The following is a 21,744-nucleotide window of genomic DNA, read 5'->3' as shown; positions in this document are numbered from 1 at the left end:
ATGTGTTACTGGAAAAGTGCAGCAGGTCAGGCAGCATCCAAGGAACAGGAGATTCGCCGTTTCCTGAAGAAGGGCTTATGCCCGAAACATCAAATCTCCTGTTCCATGGATGCTGCCTGACCTGCTGCGCTTTTCCAGCAACACATTTTCAGCTCTGATCTCCAGGATCTGCAGACCTCACTTTCTCTTCGTAATCTATAGGTCCCCAAACAGTAGTTTCGGAATGGGGCACAGTGTAAACCAGGAAATATTAGAGGCATGCAAGAAAGGTATGGCAATAATCATGGGTGATTTTAACATGCACATAGATTGGAAGATTCAATTTGGCAAAAGGAGCCTGGAGCTGAAAAATGTGTTGCTGGAAAAGCACAGCAGGTCAGGCAGCATCCAAGGAGCAGGAGAATCGACGTTTCTGGCATAAGTCCTTCTTCAGGAATGAGGAGGGTGTGCCAAGCAAGCTAAGATAAAAGGTAGGGCGGAGGGGCGTTGGGAATGCAATAGGTGGAAAGAGGTTAAGGTGAGGGTGATAGGGCGGAGAAGGGGTGGGGGGGGGAGAGGTCGGGAAGAAGATTGCAGGTCAAGAAGGCGGTGCTGAGTCCTAGGATTGTGACTGAGATAAGGTGGGGGGAGAGGAAATGAGGAAGCTGGAGAAATCTGCATTCATCCCTGTGGTTGGAGGGTTCCTAGGCAGAAGATGAGGCGCTCTTCCTCCAGGCGTCGTGTTGCCATGGTCTGGCGATGGAGGAATCCAAGGACCTGCATGTCCTTGGCGGAGTGGGAGGGGGAGTTAAAGTGCTCAACCACAGGGTGGTTGGGTTGGTTGGTGCGGGTGTCCCAGAGGTGTTCTCTGAAATGTTCCGCAAGTAGGCAGCCTGTCTCCCCAATGTAGAGGAGGCCACATTGGGTGCAGCGGATGCAGTAAATGGTGTGTGTGGAGGTGCAGGTGAATTTGTGGCGGATATGGAAGGATCCCTTGGGGCCTTGGAGGGAAGTGAGGGGGGAGGTGTGGGCGCAAGTTTTGCACTTCTTGCGGTTGTAGGGGAGGGTGTCGGGAGTGGAGGTTGGGTTGGTGGGGAGTGTCGACCTGACGAGGGAGTCGCGGAGGGAGTGGTCTTTCCGGAATGCTGATAGGGAAGGGGAGGGAAATATATCCTTGGTGGTGCGGTCTGTTTGGAGGTGGCGGAAATGACAACGGATGATACGCTGTATCTGGAGGTTGGTGGGGTGGTAGGTGAGGACCAGTGGGGTTCTGTCCTGGTGGCGATTGGAGGGGCGGGGTTCAAGGGCGGAGGAGCGGGAAGTGGAGGAGATGCGGTGGAGAGCATCGTCGACCACGTCTGGGGGGAAATTGCGGTCTTTGAAGGAGGAGGCCATCTGGGTTGTTCGGTATTGGAACTGGTCCTCCTGGGAGCAGATGCGGCACCCTCCCCTGCAACTGCAAGAAATGCAAAACTTGCGCCCACATCTACCACCCTCACTTCCCTCCAAATCCCCAAGGGATCCTTCCAAGGTCACAAATTCACCTGCACCTCCACACACATCACTTACTTCATCACTGCACCCGATGTGGCCTCCTCTATATTGGGGAGACAGGCTGCCTACTTGCGGAACGTTTCACAGAACACCTCTGGGATACCCACACCAACCAACCAAACCGCCCTGTGGCTGAGCATTTTAACTCCCCCTCCCACTCCGCCAAGGACATGCAGGTCCTTGGCCTCCTCCATCGCCAGACCATGGCAACACGACGCCTGGAGGAAGAGCGCTTCATCTTCCGCCTAGGAACCCTCCAACCACAAGGGATGAATGCAGATTTCTCTAGCCTCCTCATTTCCCCTCCCCCCACCTTATCTCAGTCCCAACCCTCGGACTCAGCACCGCCTTCTTGACCTGCAATCATCTTCCCGACCCCTCCGCCCCCACCTCCTCTCCGGCCTGTCACCCTCACCTTAACCTCCTTCCACCTATCGCATTCCCAACGCCCCTCCCCCAAGTCCCTCCTCCCTACCTTTTATTTTAGTCTGCTTGGCACACCCTCCTCATTCCTGAAGAAGGACTTATGCCCGAAACGTCGATTCTCCTGCTCCTTGGATGCTGCCTGACCTGCTGCGCTTTTCCAGCAACACATCTTTCAGCTCTGATCTCCAGCATCTGCAGTCTCACTTTCTCCAAAAGTAGCCTGGAGGCAGAATTCATTGAATGTATTAGAGATTTGTTTTTGGAGCAGTATGTTGTCAAACCAACCAGGGAGCAAGTTACTATGGAATTAGTATTGTATAATGAGGAGAGATTAATTGATGATGACATAGTCAAGGATCTTTTAGGGAGTAGCGACCATAGTATGATAGAACTCAAAATTCAGTTTGGGGGTGAGAAAATGGAGTCACAGTGTTCTGGAATTAAACAAATGAAATTACATAGGCATGAGGACAGATTTGCCTCGAGTAGATTGGACATAAAGGTTAAAAGGTAAGAGAGTGGATGAGCAGTGGCAATTGTTTAAGGCGCTACTCTATTGTTCCCAACTAAAGTATATCCCAGTGTGGACGAAAGATGGTAAGGGGTGGGGGGTAAAAAAAACCATCCATGGCTAAATGAGGGAGTCGAGGACAATATCAAGTCAAATCTAAGATATACCATATTGCAAAGGCCAGTGGCAGGCTGGAAGATGGGGCAATTCTCAAACATAAACGGATACTAAAAAAATTAATAAAAAGACCTAAGGTACATTATGAAAGGAAACTAGCACAAAACATCAAAAATAATAGCAAAAGCTTCTATAAGCATGTAAAAGGGAAGAGAGTCACTAAGGTGAATTTTGGTCCCTTGGAAGATCAAAATAAGGTAACAGTGGGGAAGACTGAAATGGCAGAGATGCTAAAACAATACTTTGCCGGAGGACAATAGTACCATTCCTATTACAGTGGGCAAGTCGGAGGCAATAGAAAGGGTAGAGCTTAGAACAATCAACATTGATAGGGAAAAGGTAGTTAGCAAACTGTTAGGATTGAGGGCAATCAAGCCCCCCAGGCCAGACCTGTGTCCGAGGGTATTAAAGGAAATGGTGGTGGAGATCGTGGATCCATTGTTTACAATATTGTAAAACTCCCTGGACATATGAAAGGTTCCAGAGGATTAGAAAAATGCTAATATAATGCCCTTATTCAAAAAGGGAAGGAGGCAATGTATGAGAAATTACAGATCAGTTAGTTTAATATCTATTGGGAAAGTGTTAGTGCTTCATTGATAATTGATTTTATCAGGACATTTGGAAAGACCAAACGCAGTCTATCAGTGTCAGCAGGGTTTTATGAAAGGCAAATCACGTTTGACTAATTTGCTAGAGTTCTTCGAAGATGTAACAAGCAAAGTGGTTAATGGGGATCCTGCAGATGTAATATACCTGAACTTTTGGAAGGTGTTTGATAAGGTGCTGCACCAAGGTTAATTCACAAGGTTAGATCATATGGGATTAGAGGTAATTTATTAGCTTGGATAGGTCACTGACTGATGGACAGAAGGCCAAGTTAGAATAAATTTTTTTTTGCATGGCAAGATGTAACTAGTGGGGTGGCACAAGGTTCGGTCCTTGCACCCTGGTTATTTACACTCTACATTAACAACTTGGATATAAGGATAGAAGGCTGTACAGCCAAATTTGCGGATGTCACAAAAATAGGTGGGATGGTGAATTGCATTGAGGAAACAAGAACCTTATAAATGGATAGATAGATTGGGAGAGTGGATCAAAATGTGGCAGATAGATTTTAATGTGGATAGATGTGACAACATGCATTTTGGTTGAAAAAATGGACAGCAGTCTGTTATCTACATGGGGACAGACTTCAGGATGCTCCAGTGCAGAGGGTGTCCTCGTTCCTGAGTTACAGAAAACAACTCTCAGGTACAGCAGATGATAAAGAAAATGAATGGAATGTTGGTTTTTATAGCTAAAGGAATAGAATATAAAGGTAAGGAAGTATTGTTGGCAACGATGCAAGGCATTGGTGAGACCGCACCTGGAATATTATGCAGAATTTTGGTTCCCTTATTTGAGGAAAGGTGGAATAGCATTGGAGGCAGTTCAGAGGAGTTTCATTAAGTTGACCCCAGAGATGACGAATTTGTCGTAAGAAGAGAGATTGAACAGTTTAGGCCCAAACTCTCTGGTATTTAGAAGAATGAGAGGAGATCAAATTGAGGTATTCAGGATGATAAAAGGTATGGATAAAATAGACACTGAGCGGATGCTCAGTGGGCATTCTAGGGTGAGAGTCATAGGATAAGCGGTGGCAAATTTAAAACAAATAGAGAACAAGCTACTTCTCTCAAAGGGTTTTGAATCTGTGGAATGCGTTACCCTAAAGTGCAGTGGATGCTGGGGCAGAGAATAAATTTGAGGAGGAGTTAGACAGATTTTTAATTGAAAATAGGTTGAAGGATTATGGCGAGAAGGCAGGGAATAAGGGTGAAAATCAGCCAGGATCGAATGGCAGAGCAGACTTGATGGGCTGTATGGCCTCATTCTGCCCCTGTATCTTATGAACTTATGAACCCAAGTAGGCCACATTTGAGGCCTGGACCATACGTTTTTCCCTTCTTAGCCATACACCTGCCTTGGAGAAATGCCTTAGGATTTTATCTACGTTCACTAAATGTTTATTAATTTACCATTATTAGGCTGTGATCTAGGTAAATGGCAATCTAAGGTAGACCTTGCAAAATGTCCTCCATCATTCCCTGAGAAATTGAACAGGTTAAAGATGTCCTAAATGGTAGTTTCATTTATTGGCACAAGCCCGTATGAATATTAATTGTAGCATACATCTGGGAATCGCTGGCAAGCACACTTGCAAATAAGCATGCCTTATGCCCAACTTAGTGAAGGACAGTCCCTACCAGCTATGTTTAAATGTTATATCTGAGGAATTGGGTATTTATCTAGCTGCGAAAAGTGGTTTACTGTTCGTGTAAAATCCCCACAAAGGTTAACTGACCCAAAGGGCTTTAAAAATCAGTACAACTGGTGCTGCCTGTCTTGTGACAGGTTTGACAATTCCTTCACTTTCCAACCTTCTGATTTCTGCCTCTACTTTTGCCCATAAAGCAAATGGCATTGGCCAGGCCTTGCAGAATTAATGATTTGGAGGTGCTGGTGTTGGATTGGGGTGGACAAAGTTTAAAAACCACACAACATCAGGTTATAGTCCCAACAGGTTTATTTGAAGCAGTAGCTTTCGAAGCGACTACTCCTTCATCAGGTGTTTGTTCATAACAACTAACTGTTGAAGGAGCAGCACTCCAAAAGTCAGTGCTTCCAAATAAACCTGTTGGACTATAACCTGCTGTGTGGTTTTTAACTTTGCAGAATTAAGGAATTGCTTCCTATTTGACATGCAAGGTGTCCTTTGAACTTCTGATAGCCCCTTGACCTTCCTGGAAGAATGCCAGGTATTTAATTAGGACTTCACTCAGGCAACCACTTTCTCATTGAAAAATGTGAGCCAATGTTGGTGAATATCTTGCAACCAGTTTCTCCCCATCAAGCTTGGGCCTGAGCCTTTTACATCATTCACGAGTAACTGAACCAGCTGTTTTTCATATTAAGCTGGAATCCCAGTTGTACCTTTACTCTCTAAAACTCCTCAGCCTAGCTGAGATCTTATGCAAAGTTAAGGGCTGGAGTCTGGAGTGAATTTTAATAAAAACTGGATCAGCAATCACTGATATAGCTGTGTCATTACCAATCTCGTTAGAATTGGATGACCGTTTAACCAGATGTCTATCTTGATTGGTTCTGATTTTTATATTGCGAAGCAATTTAATTTTTCCAAACCAGATGTTGGTGGGCTTTCCAGGACACTCCTGGATACCCTCCTAGATACCATCTTATGAATTCTTACTCAATTTTTATACTTTAAGCCCATTTATAACAATGTTCTCAAATTCACTGCTCCTACTTCATTTAAAAAAAGATGTACATGCATCATAAATTTGCTTGCCAGTAAAATATGTCAGGATCTCGTTTTTACTGAAATCATGCCAATTTTAATAAAACATACCTAGCTGAAAAATACCAAACTCTGGAGGTATCATTGAGGCCATATGCACATTTATTTAACTTTGTGTGTCCCCACTATACAGAGGAACCTAGATTATCCGAAGGATGTGGGCAGGAAGTACTTCATTTGGTTAATTGAATTCCAGATAATGGAATACCGGACAACATAGTTTAGCCAAGCATCGGTCACTTGCTATCTCACCGGATAATCAAATGCCGAATAATCAAGATTCCTTTGTTTTTAGTGCCACTTTCTGGGATAAAGAAACACTTTTCCCTTGAGATGATCTCTGAGCAGAAATACAACTTTAATATCAATTGATCTACACTGGAAGGGGGAGGGGTGAATTCTAACAGGACTAGGCAGGGTAAATACAGGAGGGATGTTTCCAATGACTGGGGAGTCAAAAACCAGGAGTCTCGAGCAGAGTCAGTAAATGGAAGGCCATTCAGGACTGAGATCAAGAGAAACTTCTTTGCCCAGTGAGTGGTGAGCCTGTGGAATTCTCTGCCACAGAAGGTGGTTGAGGCCAAGACATTGAGTGTTTTCACGAAAAAGTTAGATATAGGTTTTAGCGCTACAGTTTGGATTGGGAAGAAGCTGGACCAGTTGAAAATGTGTTGCTGGTTAAAGCACAGCAGGTCAGGCAGCATCCAAGGGATAGGAAATTCGACGTTTCGGGCTTATGCCTTGGATGCTGCCTGACCTGCTGTGCTTTAACCAGCAACACATTTTCAACTGTGATCTCCAGCATCTGCAGACCTCATTTTTTACAAGAAGCTGGAACAGACCACTGACATGGATAATCTGCCATGATCGTATTTTATGGTGATCCACACTCAAAGGGGCAAATGATCTACTCCTGTTCTTATTTTCTATGTTTTGACAAATATGACAAGTTTCTTGCTATGCAGCAGTAAACTACTACCTCGTGCTTGTTAAATGCCCTGTTAACAACCTAGCTTGCCTTTTATTTTTCCAAATGCACTAAACAAGTTATTCAGCAAGAAAACCCATGATGGAAATTGAAGGGGAACTCAGCTCACTATTTTCATTAAATACCTCCATGTTGGATGGTGGGCACTAAAATCCCAGCTCCATGGGTACCAGCCACACCCGCTCAAATTCAATAGTTTTGCATTCAATATGTGTCAACCACTAAGAACTCTTGAGGCACATTTCCAAGCCATGTACATGTTGCTTTTGCACTTCAAGGCTGCACCACAACTAGCAATGAAGGATTGGAGCAAGGACAAGGACACATTGCAGTCAGGCACATGCACTCAATTTGTGGACTGGGCCAGGCTGCATTTCCAGTCTCTTAGTTTGTTTTCAGTGCATTCGTTTGCTTTGACTCTAGCTAGATGTTCACAGCATCCCTACCTTGTATTGTCTTTCCTTGCCTTTTTGCATTTTACTCCTTCAGCCAAAATTCCAGGCTCACATTTATTTCAGTCTTGCCTTGGCATTTAGCACAGACACAAGGCAAGAAAGTTGTCATGGTTGTCAGCAGACTTCCATCAACACAAAAAGGGGTAGCCTTTGCTAAGTGGGTACAAGCATAACAAATTAAGGGCAGCATTTGATGCATGTCCGTCCAGGTTGGACACAGTCAGGTAGCGATTTGAGGTGGTCAGAGTCAGGATGCTTTCCGCATAAAGAGTGAGAAGCCTAATATTGGGCAGCCCACACGTATCGTTTGTATTTCTACCCAATAATGGATTGGTTCTCACCTGGAATGTGAGAGAGAGAGCGTGCAACGCATGTTAAAGGAGATGAAAGTGTGTGTCAGCAGGTGAGGAGATATCCCAAGTGAGTTAATAAACAGTGAAGATGGCATGCAAAGATTGGAATGGGTGCAATGAGTGAAAGAAGGTATTGCAGGCAATAGTGGGAGTTGAAGAGCAGGAGGTTGGTGGGAGATGGGTACACAGAGGGTGGTGCATGCATAGAATGAGCTGCCAGAGGAAATGGTAGAGGCTGGTACAATTACAACATTTAAAAGGCATCTGGATGGGTACATGAATGGGAAGGGTTTGTAGGGATATGGGCTAGGTGCTGGCAAATGAGACTGGATTAGGTTAGGATATCTGGTCAGCAGAGATGTCTTAGACTGAAGGGTCTGTTTCCATGCTGTACATCTCTATGACTCGCAAAGACAGAATGAGTGTAAGGTATTGGAGTGAAGATGGTGGGACTTATGTTGGCAAGTGGAGAATGTCATTGGCCTTTCGATGTGCGGTGCATTTCTGTCAATGACTGCTTTAATCTGGGTGTCATTGTCAGATCATGGTTTGGAGGTGCTGATGTTGGACTGGAGGGGACAAAGTTTTAAAAAATAACCCAACACCAGGTTATAGTTCAACAGGTTTATTTGGAAGCATTAGTTTTCATAGAAGAAGTGCTTCAAAAGCTAATGCTTCCAAATAATGCTTCCAGGACTATAACCTGGTGTGATTTTTAACATTGTCAGACCAGGCTGACACACTCTGGTTTTGTGACCTTGTCTGCTGGTCCCGGAGGTCCTGCTGCTCTGCCTGTGCACCACCATATTCAATAAAACCTTTACGCCCCTGCCCACAAAATGATCAATGATTTCCCCCTCCTTGCCTTGAATAGAGTAAATTTCAGAACCATGTACAACGGTGCCACACTGACCGCACTTGCTCAGGTGTACAACATGCTTTTAAGCTAAGTTCTGATAAAGGGTCACAGGAATCAAAATGTTAAATATGTTTCTCTCAACAGATGCTGCCTAACCTGTGTTTCTCCAGCACTCTGATCTTATTTCAGGTTTCCACCATCCTCCGTTCTTTGTATTTACACTATCCACAAACTCTAATTACTGCCTTTCCTACTCAACTCACATTCCATTCCCTGTCCTCCCTGTCAGTGACCCCTGTGGCTGCTGGTCTGTCCCCTTCACTTTGCCTGTAATGACTGCTGTAAATCACTCCTTTTTCTGACCCTGTAGTTCACAGCTTCAGCTGCTCCTTGACTCCCTCTCGTGGCTGACCCTCTGGCTCATGTGCTTTCATGTTTTTTTTACACTACACTGATGCTTCTCACTTCTCCCACTCACTGCTTCCCTTTCCAAAACTATGTTTGTCCACTTTGGAGATGGGCAGCAAGAAATATAAAGAGCAACTTTGGATGTGGGAGGTTAGCCACAAACCACAGAGCACAGCCCCACATCAGAAAAACATACACAGGCTTTGAAAATAAAACTACTTCTGCCAAGTGTGAGAATGGGCCCTGTTAACTGAAACAAATGCACTTATTTCAGACTTGTTGTTATTCCTTCCTGTCTCTCTGCCTCTCTTATTTACTTGCACTTTTCTGTATGTCTTATATTCAGTCTGATTTTTCCCTTGTACTAATGTACTAACATCAATTATAATCAATCTTTTCCTTAGTTTTCTCTTACTTTAATACTCCATCATGTGGCTTTAGCTTTTGTTGCTTCCCAGTTAAGGCAAAATATCATGTCTTTACCCAAAACATACATTATCATATTCCGAGCCACCTCACCTGAAATATGAAAAAAGCATTGACTTTATACAAAATGGACAAATTCAACAGAATTGTATTTTTGAGATATATAAATTCTGTAATAATTACAGTTAAATATATAGGACTAGGTAGAACCAGAACCCCAGCTTTCATTCACCAGGACAGTCTGAGATGCAGGTTAGTTGCTTCATCTAAGCCAGGGCTCCCTCCCTTATTTATGGGCTATCTATGACAAAACAACTCTTCTAGAGTTTGTGCTTCAAGATTAAGTCCTAAAGAGAGGTTTAATTTTAACTTACACCAGATTTTTAAGTTTGGAAAGTTATAATGCCTGTTCCTATACCTTCATTGCATCCTCCCCTGATCAGCCAGATTTTAATTGACCTTAAATTGACCCTATATATTATAAAAATTAATTTGAATGGAATGGGTGCCCTCTGATTGGTGTGAGATATACTGAAGTATAACACTTGGCAAGTTTGATATCTGGTTGAAACATTGTGCAGAAGTTTTATGTGAGACTCACTTAGTCAGTATTGCCTTATTATCATCAGCCCCTCCTCAAGTTGAACAATAGTTTAAATATTTTGTGCCCTTGTGATTGCAACATCCTGTATGGCTTTGCAATGTACCTGGGAAAGTTTCTTCTGTGTACCTGATGGTTTCTAACAATCATATTTCTGAAACCTTTTAATCACATTGTTTACTCTTGTCTTATCATGTTGCATAAAATGAAGCTTGTGTTTTAGGTTTCCATAGATTGGTTATGTGCAGTTTGCAGCTTTCCTGGCTAGATAATCATTCGATTTTTCTGAGCAAATGTTCTTTTCATAGTTGTGCCTTGATGGTTGTTTTTTTCGCAAACCCCAGATACATAAGTAGCACGGCTAGGTTGCTGCAGTTTGTAAATCATTTTGATCTAACATTTAGTCTGCTTTGAGTCATGTAAACTTTACCTCCAGTATGTCCATCTGTTCAATTTACTGCCTAATTGTTTAAACCTACAGATAACCATGAAGCAAATTGTCAATTACTCAATTTTTGAAGGAATTGCTTTGATCAATTAATCTTTCAGAGTATTTGCTGTTTATTTGAATCTTAGCTGAGGTGTTTAATTGTCATGAGTTTATGTTATTGTTTTCTTTCTGCTCTGATATATATGGTATAAAGTTAATTCCAAAAGAATCAACAACTAATTCATGTCAAAATTAAACATCTTGATAACATGTTAACAGGGCTGTGGAAAAGGAAAATTCCTCTGCTTCCACCTTGCATCCATATTGTAGCCTATTATTCCAGAATACTTATATAGGCCATCATATCCAACAATTTCTAAAATTGGCCCCAGACATAAGTAATCACCTGCCTGTTGGAATTCAAAAATGTTTCTTCTCTTGAGGATGGCTTCAATATATCTGAGAACTGAGTGCTTCAGGCACATCACTGCATAGAAACATATAAATAGGAGCAGCAAAAGGTCATATGACCCTTTGAACCTGTTCTGCCTTTCAGTATGATCATGGCTGATCATCTCAGTACTCTGCTCCAGTTTTTTCCCCTCTCCTCTGGTCTCTTTAGCTCTAAGAACTATAGCTAACTTGTTCTTGAAGACATTCAATGTTTTGGCCTCAACTACTTTCTGTGGCAGAGAATTCCACAGGCTCCACTTTGGATGAAGACATTTTTCTCTATCTCAATACTAAATGGCCTATCCCATATTGTTAGACTGGTTCAGGGTCCCCAGTCATAGAGATGTACAGCACGGAAACAGACTCTTCGGTCCAACCCGTCCATGCCGACCAGATATCCTAACCTAGTCTAGTCCCACCTGTCAGCAACTGGCCCATTTCCCTCCAAACCCTTCCTATTCATATACCCATCCAAATCCTCTTAAATGTACCAGCCTCCACCACTTCCTCTAGCAGCTCATTCCATACACGTATCACCCTCTGCATGATAAAGTTGCCCCTTAGGTCTCTTTTGTATCTTTCCCCTCTCATCCTAAACCTATGCCCTCTAGTTCGGGACTCCCCGACTCCAGGGAAAAGACTTTGCCTATTTATCCTATCCATGCCCCTCATAATTTTGTAAACCTCTATAAGGTCATCCCTCAGCCTCCGACGCTCCAGGGAAAACAGCCCCAGCCTGTTCAGCCTCTCCCTGTAGCTCAAATCCTCCAAACCTGGCAACATCCTTGTAAATATTTTCTGAACCCTTTCAAGTTTCACAACATCTTTCCAATAGGAAGGAGACCAGGATTGCACACAATATTCCAGAAGTGGCCTAACCAATGTCCTTTACAGCCACAACATGACCTCCCAGCTCCTGTACTCTACTCTGACCAATAAAGGAAAGCATACCAAATGCCTTCTTCACTATCCTATCTACCTCTGATTCCACTTTCAAGGAGCTATGAACCTGCACTCCAAGGTCTCTTTGTTCAGCAACACTCCCTAGGACCTTACCATTAAGTGTATAAGTACTGCTAAGATTTGTTTTCCCAAAATGCAGCACCTTGCATTTATCTGAATTAAACTCCATCTGCCACTTCTCAGCCCATTGGCCCATCTGGTCCAGATCCTGTTGTAATCTGAGGTAACCCTCTTTGCTATCCACTACACCTCCAATTTTGGTCTCATCTGCAAACTTACTAACTGTACCTGTTATGCTCGCATCTAAATCATTTACGTAAATGACGGTCCTTGGGGATATTCTTCCTGCATTTATCCTGTATAGTCCTGTTGGAGTTTTATAGGTTTCTGAGATTCCTACTCCTCTTCTGAACTCCGATGGATGTGATCCTAACCAACCCAATCTCTCTCCATGCGTCAATCCTGTCATCTTAGGAGTTAGTGTGCTAAACCTTCGTTGCACTTTCTCCATAGCTAGAAATGCCTTCCTTAAATAAGGAGACCAAAATTACACAGCAGACTCCCAAAGTCCTGTACAATTGCAACAAGACATCTCTGCTCCAGTAACTTGAATTACTTTGCTATGAAGGCCAAATACTATCTGCTGCCTTCACTGCCTGCTGCATCAGCATGCTTGCTTTCAGTACTGGTGTACAAGGACACCAAGTCTCATTGCACCGTACCTTTCCCATTTTGCCGCCATTCAAATCATAATCCACTTTCCTGTTTTTGCTACTAAAGTGGATAGTCTCTCATTTATCCACATTATATTTCATCTCATGCATTTGGTCAATTTGCCCAAATAACTGTGAAGTATCTCTGCGTTCTCCTCACAGCTCACCCTCCAACTCAGCTTTGTCATATATAAGTTTGGAGTTATAACATATAGTTGCCTCATCGAACTCATTTAACATACATTGTGAACAGCTGGGGTCCAAGCATTGTGATCCTTCTGGTACCTGGCTAGTCACTGGCTGCCATTCAGAAAAAGACTCATTCATTCCTACTGTTTCTTGTCTACCAGCCAGTTTTTTCAATCATGTAACACTACGCCCAATCTCATGCTCTTTAACTTTGTTCTAATCTCTTGTGTGGGACCTTATCAAAAACCTTCTGAAATTCCAAGTAAACCACATCCACTGCCCTCTGCTTTTCATCTCTACTAAAATAAAATCCAGTAAATTTGTCGAGCATAATTTTGCCATTATAAATCTGTGTTAACCCTGTCTGATCCTGTCACTGTTTTCCAAGTGCTGTACTACTAAATATTTTTGAATGAGCTCTGACATTTTCTCCACTACTAATATCAGGCTAACGGCCTATAATTCCCTGTAGACTGTGTAGTTTTTTTCTTAAAATAGTTGGATTACAGTAACTACCTTTCAATCCATTTGATCTGTTCCTGGGTCTTTAGAATCTTAAAAGATGATCACCAATGCGCATCCAGTGTTTCTAAGACCACTTCCTTAAGTGCTCTGTGATGTAGATTGAGTCCTGAGGGATTTATTGGCCCTTCAATCCCATCCTCAACACCATTTCCCTCTTCCCTCTTCTAACTAATTTCTTTAGTTTATCCCCCTCAATAGATCCTTGTTTCTCATTATACTTTGGGATGTTATTCGTGTCCTCCTTTGTGAAGATAGAAGCCAAGTTTGAACTTAATTAGTCTGCTATCTCTTTGTTCCTCATGATAATTTTCCCCATTTTTGACAATAATGACCTACATCTGTCTTGATGAATCTTAATGAAACTTTTACAGTTAGATTGTATGTTAGCTGCAATCATATTCTTCTCCTTTATTTTCTATTCTTAATCAATCCTTTTATCTTTCTTTGCTGAAATCTAAACTGCTGTCATCCTCAGAGTTTGCTGCTTTTTTGGCCATTTGTATGCCTCTTCCTAGGATTGAATGCTACTTTTCGTTAGTTATAGTCAGGCCATCTTTTCCATTTTATTTTTCCAGACTGAAATGAACAACTGTTGCTGTTAATCCATGTGATTTTTAAATGTTTGCTACTGCCTTTCCATTATCAGTCCTTTAATCAATGTTCCTTAATTTATCAGAGCCAACTCACTCCTCATACCATTGTAGTTCCCTTTATTTCAATTCAGGACCCTAATCTCAGAATTTACTGTATCGCTCTGCGTCTTAATGAAGAATTCTATCTTTTGGCCACTCTTCCCAAGGGGGCCTTGCACATCTGATTTGCCAATTACTGCTTTTGCATTATGCTATACCAAGTCTCGGATGCCTGTCCTTACTTTGTTCCTCAGTGTATTGATCCAGAAAAACACCTGTACACGTTCCAGGAATTCCTCATCTACGATATTGTTACTGATTTGATTTGCCCAATTTATGTACAGATTAAAGTCACCCATTGTTGTGGTTCTGTTCGCCGAGCTGGGAGTTTTTGTTACAAAAGTTTCGTCCCCTTTCTAGGTGACATCCTCAGTGCTTGGGAGCCTCCTGTGAAGCGCTTCTGTGCTGATTCCTCCAGCATTTATACCACAGTAAATGCCGGAGGAATCAGCACAGAAGCGCTTCACAGGAGGCTCCCAAGCACTGAGGATGTCACCTAGAAAGGGGACGAAACGTTTGCAACAAAAACTCCCAGCTCAGCGAACAGAACCACAACAACGAGCACCCGAGCTACAAATCTTCTCCCAAACTTTAAAGTCACCCACAACTGCAGCCATACCTTTATTGTTGCATCTCTAATTTCCTGTTCAGTGCCTTCCCCAACATTACTACGACAGTTCAGTATACAACCCCTACTTTGCAGCCAATTTATTTCTTGTGTAGTCATACTTATAGTGTAGGGAACTAGTGTGCAATAGTTTTAAAAATGGAAGTTGATCTTTCTTTTGAGGTGAAGAGTACCTCTACTGGAATTGAATCCTCTCATAAGCAAAAGAACAAGATTTTGGAAAGATTGAGAAGATCATAAAAAAAGCAGAGTGGATGCCTGAATTGTCCAGTTTTTTTTTACAGCTGCTTATGACTCCCTGAGGAATTCTGTGTGTGACTTGTAATGGTCATATAACAGGATTTCTGCTGCAATCCCCATTCCTATCGATAAACGGTGCATTTTTACAATGTGCACCTACTTTGAACAACTGTTGTTCTTTTTAAATTATCCTTCTATACACTCAATGCCATTATTTAACATCCTGCACTTGAATTGTTATTTCCTTTCTGATTGCAATAACTGGTTCTGGAAGAGCTGTTGAATTGATAAATATTTCATACAGCACACAAATGAGGTTTTAGTTGTGATAAGATAACCTGTCAAATGCTTCATGTGGTGAAAGGCATGCTGGGTATGCTCTGTTGGTCAGATATACACTGAGCGAGATACAGTAGCTATTGAAAGGCAAACACTGGTTATTTCTCTACTGATCCAGATGTTTTTAAGGGTTTGGATGTGGCAATCGCCTTCCCAGTGAGGAGTTTGCAAAGGTTGGAAAGGAAATCTGATGTGTCTTTTCCATAGCGAGCAAAGGAGGATTGTAAGAGTCCAAGTACCTATTGGGAAGGCTAGTTGGGCTGATTAGTCTTTGTTATTGATTGGAATGTGCAGGTAACCTCTCAGTTAAAATTATCTCCCTGTGGAATGCATTGTTTGTAAAGTATATTCATTCACGTTATTTATCGAATCTGGAGCTCTCTGTGCCTGAGTGGTTGGTCTTTTTATCTTTTTGTATATCTTCAATAAGTATATTTAGTAAATACTTTTGTTAATAACAGATTCTCTTGTGCCTCATTTAGGATTTGTATTGAACACTCTTCACTAAAGCCAGAATTCATTTTGCGAACCATCTGTTTTTTTTAAACATTTGGAAGGGAATGTTTTCAGTGCCATGCTAATGGCAGATATTTTTAGAAATACTAGTGGAACATTTTGAGAAAGACAGTAGTAACAATAGAGTTGTTGGTATAAAAACAGTCTTCTGTTGTCCAGTCAATGTATCTAATCCTCAGTGCCACTTAAACAGTGTAAAGCCCTTTTTGTTGATAGTTTAACTGTTTTATAATTTAAGCTATATAACTATAGTCATGAATATTTTGCTCAAAGAAGGGTAGATTTAGTAGAACAATCAGTAATCTGTTTTTATCCAGAACGAGAAACAAAAGCATTAATTTTATCAGGTAAGTCATGATAGATTTTTGTGCAAATATTCACCATTTTAGTTTCAAAAACCTTCATCCATTTATGTGCAATAAACAAACAATTTCAAGTGTATTGATGAGATTAAAATAAGCACTGCATGTATTTAGTTTTTGTTTCTAGGCTAAAGCTAAATTGAAAAACGAAGACTACCTTGAAAAATACTTTTTAGAGCTGGACCTGTGTAGATTGAATACAATATTTGACATTTTGCAATTCTGCTATTTTAAGTCTTCTGACCAAGATTTCAACCTTTGTGTTTTATAAGGTTATCTTTTCAAACATTTATTTTTAAAAAAAAACTTCAAGGAATATTGCTGATATCTGTGAAAGTTTTCTTAGAAGATTTACCACTCTCTTGCCTTAGCATTTGTTACAGAAGTAATGATCAATTAGGGATTATCGAGATTCACTCACGGCCATGTGACTTTTAAGGCTGCAAGTTTTGATATATTTCATTAATATATTTGAAGTTATTCATTTTCTTTAATATTATGCTGATTTTCCCTTACCCAATACAACTTGCACAAAATGCTGGGCAGCAGAATGATTATAAATAGGAAACTTGAGGTATATTAAAAAGGGGAAAGATTTAATTTCAGGATCCAGTAGTGTAGCTTTCTTTTCATATAATAAGGTCGCTGTGATGGATCACTTCATCTTTTGTGCTGACAAGTTAAATTGAACATTTATCATGCCCAGGTCTAGTTACCAATATTATACTGGGCCTGTCCCCATTTGGGTCACAATTCTCTTTTCAGGTAGCTTTCACCTAAGTCATTGTTACTATTTAATAACTAGAAACTTTGGAAGGTAGTTTATGTATAAAACACATGCTCACTGTAAATCTGTAGTCTGTAAATCACAAACTGGCAAGTTGGGTATAGCTACTTTTCCCTCCATTGGACAGTCCATATTCTAATCCATAGTTTATTCTGTATTATTTTAATGTTTTTTCTTTGAAAGACAATTGGTTTGTTTCTGAACTTGTACTAAAATATTTTCAGAGAATGGAACTTCTGTGGTATGGAAGTTCAATAATATGATTTTAACGTGTATCTACCTAGAAAATGTCTAATTTACTTGGAGATTGTAGGAAAGCTGTTCTGAATATTAAATAATCCACAATTGGAAGACAAATGCTTAATGCGGCTTTGTGAAGCTACAATATTAAACGGTATTTGATTGAGGTAAATACGGTAAGTTTTGAATCCTTGCCCTTGCTTTTCCCAGGTGCTGTACTCAACATTCAGATAAATTAATTATTAATATAATTGAAAGTTACACTGTGTAGCAGATGTTGACACTTCCATTCTCAAGTCATGGATACGGCTTTCTATCGGTACGTAGAATTATTGAAAGAAATGTTTACAATTTGTTTTATACGAGAGAGGTTTTAATTTAGAAAATGCTTTAGAAAATGGAAACTGAACTGTTACTTGATCAGATGTTATGCATTTTTATTTCCTGCATGTGGGTCGTACTAAAATGCATAGATTTGAAATTGATCTGCATCTTTTCATTGAAGTATAGAATCAAAAAGATTCACCACTTGTATAATCATGTTTATAATTTGTTTGTTCAGAGAGAAATAATTCATTATCTTGACTATACAGACCAGGATGATCTAAAGTATGAGTTAGTTTATGCCAATGGGGTTACTTAGAGGGTTTTACAGCTCGTTGCAATGTCACAAGGTTATGAAAGAAACATTTTGTCTGGCTGCATTTTCTTATTGCTAAGATGACATCCTTGTTGTAAGTACATACTTGGTCATCATGGGAGGACAGGATCTGTCACATCTTCTAACATTCTCTAGATAGACCACCAGCACTATGTTTCAGTTCAAGCCATGAAAATTATCCTCCAGCACCTCATATGAGAGTAATGGTTACCTGTAGAGCAGGTTGATACATGGAGAGAAAGGGGACAACATTTCTGAAAGAAAATGGCAACAGTGAATAACACCTTTTCTGGGCAGGTTGACAATAATTCTATTTATGCACCTGTACTTAAGTCATTTACACAAATATATTGTTGAAATGATATCGTAAATTGTAAGCAGAATACAATTTTTCCATTCATGTCATTTGTTGTGAAATGTCTAATAATGCAAGCCTTTTGAAGTAGATTTAGCACTGAATTTGTTTATGTAAACAGTTATTTTGCAAGTATGGTGGATGATCCAGACTTCAACTATCTATTTTACCTGGATTTGGCCAGACTTTCTCTGTACCAAGTCTTTGTAAAGCTCTCAAATGTTCTATTGTGTTACATATTGCCTATAAAAATGATTATTATTTGTATTGTATTTGCCTTTGTGTGTTTAGCCCATTATTGGATGATTAAAATCATGGATCATAAATAACCACCAACATTTCATCAAATAATCCAAACAAAATATGTATGTTCTAATATATTGCAGTATGTAAAGATATTGCTTCTAAATTGTAACATCTGCTTGGCCTAAAAACTAGTACAAGTGCAACAGTGTACTCTAAGTTCTAATTTAACTTTAACTCTTCTGTTCTTAGGTTACAGCAAATTCTACACCATCAGCCAATCTAGTAAAGGTTCAGGAAGTTGCAAGCTGGCTGTTGGAAATGAACCAGGAATTGCTGTCTGGGGGCAGCAAGAGGCGTCGAACTGGAGGATCCCTCAGAGGTAATGCCTCTTTGAATCATGGGGAGGAGGAAATGAACAGGGTAGTGGAAGAACAAGAGGGTCATTGTGTTGATGGCGGTGGAACTGATGGCGGTGGAGCTGAGGCAAGCAGCAGCAACAGTGATGAGGTCCAAGTAGCTACTGCAGAGGAAGAAGAAAACAACAACCGAGTCACAGTAGAGGCCAAGGAAGAGAGCAAAGAGGAGGAACAAGAAGATGATGAAGAGGAAATGGACCAAGACAGTGATGATTTTGAACAATCTGATGATAGCAGAGAAGATGATAGCACAAATGGAAATGATGTCACCGATCAGAATTATAACATTGACGTTGCCAACCAACAACCACTACCCCTGTTAGCTAAGAATCAGGTAAGTGAGAATTTGTTATTGATCACATAAACTGAACTCAACTCAAAATCAAATGCCTTATCAGTTATGTTTATTGTATAATGCGATTTTTTAGACATGGTTATGATTCAATTTTGTAAGCACGTGTACAGTAGTAGAATAGAAAATATATATTGAAGAAGTAAGGATCAACTTAATAATATTTATATGCTAATATGTTGCTGAACTATTGACAAGGCTGTTCTTTAGGTCCAGGGGTCACAACCTTCTTAACTGAAAAGCTTTTAAAAAAGGAATTACTTAAAGTAAAAACTCTTGGGAATATGAGATGGAGAAAATTAAAGGATAAAGACCTAAATCTACCTAAAGAAAAAAAATTGTTTATTGAAAAATCTCTAAAAATGCAATGCCATTATTTTATACTGTGAAAAGTCACTTGCTTTAACTTCCCCGAATGCTTATAAGCGTGACCACAGGTTTGACTGCATTTCATGTGACTTCAATCTTGGGTATAGGCTGATAAAAAGAATTTTGTTTCATAATTGAATTTTGATGCTGGTCAAATCTTAAATGTGCTTTTGGCTTGATCAGTGTTTTCTTGTGCAATCTTAATTCCACAATATCTTTCACTTCTTGGTAGATGTATTTTAGGCACAGGCTTCAGGTTTTGCCAACCCATTGCAGTGTAGTCTGAACATGCTGGATTTTAAAATTTTATATTCATTAAGATACAATTGCAGTTAAATTAATACACTGATGGCATGACCTGTCAAAAGTCTTCCTTTCGTATCTGGGATAGATTGAATTGGACATGTAGGTAAGAAAACATGAGTCCTCTAAAACACTGCTCAATTTTTCTGTTTCAAAACGCAGTTGTAAAACAGCCCAATTGGAGCAGAAACATTGATGACTAAATGTTACCACATCATTACAAATTGGTAATATGAACACCGTTAAATGGGAGCTGCTATTGAGACTCTGGAGTCCCAGGTTGCCGACCCCTGGTTTAGGTGTAAGAGTGTTAAGATAAGTCTGCATTTATCAGGTACTATTTAAGGTAATTTCCTATTGACCTGTTCTTCATTTTTTGTGTTATGATGTATTTGCTGTGAAATGATGAATTGGTTTTGCACAATATTTTGAATACTTTCAACATTTTGGTACAAATAGTTTCCTATTTTTTCCTTGCTGTCATTTGCATTGCATTATTGGAAAATTTAAGAATATAATTTTAGATTATAAGAACTGTCAAGATATTGCGCAATGTTCTCAATTAACTGAATCAATTTAATCTTTAATTCTGCTCAAAAGAATGAAAACTATATATAGAAAATTATTTTGGAATACTTAGAATATTCAGTTATGTACTCTAAATACACTCAAGTTATTTGACTCTGGCAAGTAATTTTATTTTGTGAAGTAGATTCAAATAACCATTTTTTAATATAGGATTTGTCGTAGCAATGTTGTACATCACATTACTGTGCTTGATTGTCCAAGGAATCTTGAGCATATATATGTTACTTGCCAAAAAGTGCCAAATCATTTTTTTAACTGATAGTCCATATCAGTGAATCGTTTAATTTTATCCACTCCTTTACAAGTAAGCCCACTTCATGTTCAGTAACTTCCTTCAAATTGCATTCCTGCAGTACAATGGCTAAGTCACTAATAAGAGTCATACAGCACGGAAACAGACCTTTCTGTCCAACCAGTCCATGCATAACTTAATCCCAAACTAAATTAGTCCCACCTGCCTGCTGCTGGTCCATATCCCTCCAAACCTTTCCTACTTCAGTATCTATCCAAATGTCTTTTAAACGTTGTAATTGTACCCACATCCACCACTTTCTCAAGAAGTTCACTCCAAAAGCAAACCACCCTCTGTAAAAACAAAAGCCACTCATATCCTTTTTAAATCTCTCTCTCATCTTAAAAATGTGCCCCCCAGTCTTGAAATCCCCTGTTTGAGGGGAAAAAAGCAACTACCATTAACTCTATATCTCTCGCTATTTTATAAACTTAAATCAGATCGCCTGTCAATCTTCTAAACTTCAGTGAAAAAAAAAATCTGAGCCTATTCAGCCTTCCTTTAGTACTTGAGCCTCCCATATCCAACAACACCCTGGCTAATCTGTTCTGAAACCTCTCCAGATTGATGATGTCTTTCCTGAACTGCTTTAACTCCTCAGGATTTTAGGGTCAATGAGAGTCTTATTTCTTCCAATTTTTAGTTTCTATTTCCCTCGTGTCTAAACAAAAACGGCTTTTCCTCTTGGTTTTCATAGTACCAGCACTAGGTCTCATTAATCTATTAAAATTCATGATTTGCCACCTCTTATGATTTCAAGTAGAATTCCCAGACCTCATCCATTGTTAAATCCAATAATTTCTCTTTGCCTTTCATACCGAACACCCTTCAGCAAATCCCAACTCTTTCTTATCCATTTCAATCAAAATTTTGAACATTACTTTCTCACTGCTAATATATTTATTTGATTGTGAGGGATGAAATAAATGTTGGGAATACAGTTTAACTGAATGCTGACCCTATGAATGTTACAGACTTTAACCT

General features: G+C 40.1%; 1 protein-coding gene across 1 annotated transcript in view; it reads left to right on the top strand.

Moving 5' to 3' along the window:
- Window positions 1-20,118, top strand: part of LOC132817203 (F-box/WD repeat-containing protein 7-like) — a 151,195-nt gene extending 131,077 nt beyond the window's left edge. The window contains exons 2-3 of the mRNA XM_060827491.1: window positions 18,690-19,190; window positions 20,043-20,118. Coding sequence (XP_060683474.1) covers window positions 18,759-19,190; window positions 20,043-20,048 — 438 coding nt within the window. The 5' untranslated portion in view covers window positions 18,690-18,758 and the 3' untranslated portion in view covers window positions 20,049-20,118. The remainder of the gene's footprint in view (window positions 1-18,689; window positions 19,191-20,042) is intronic.
- Window positions 20,119-21,744: the final 1,626 nt, after the last annotated feature.

The sequence above is a fragment of the Hemiscyllium ocellatum genome, chromosome 1, assembly GCF_020745735.1.
Source record: "Hemiscyllium ocellatum isolate sHemOce1 chromosome 1, sHemOce1.pat.X.cur, whole genome shotgun sequence".
NCBI classification, from domain to species: Eukaryota; Metazoa; Chordata; class Chondrichthyes; order Orectolobiformes; family Hemiscylliidae; genus Hemiscyllium; species Hemiscyllium ocellatum.
Note: the sequence above shows the minus strand (reverse complement) of the source record. Positions and strands in the feature narration are given on the sequence as shown.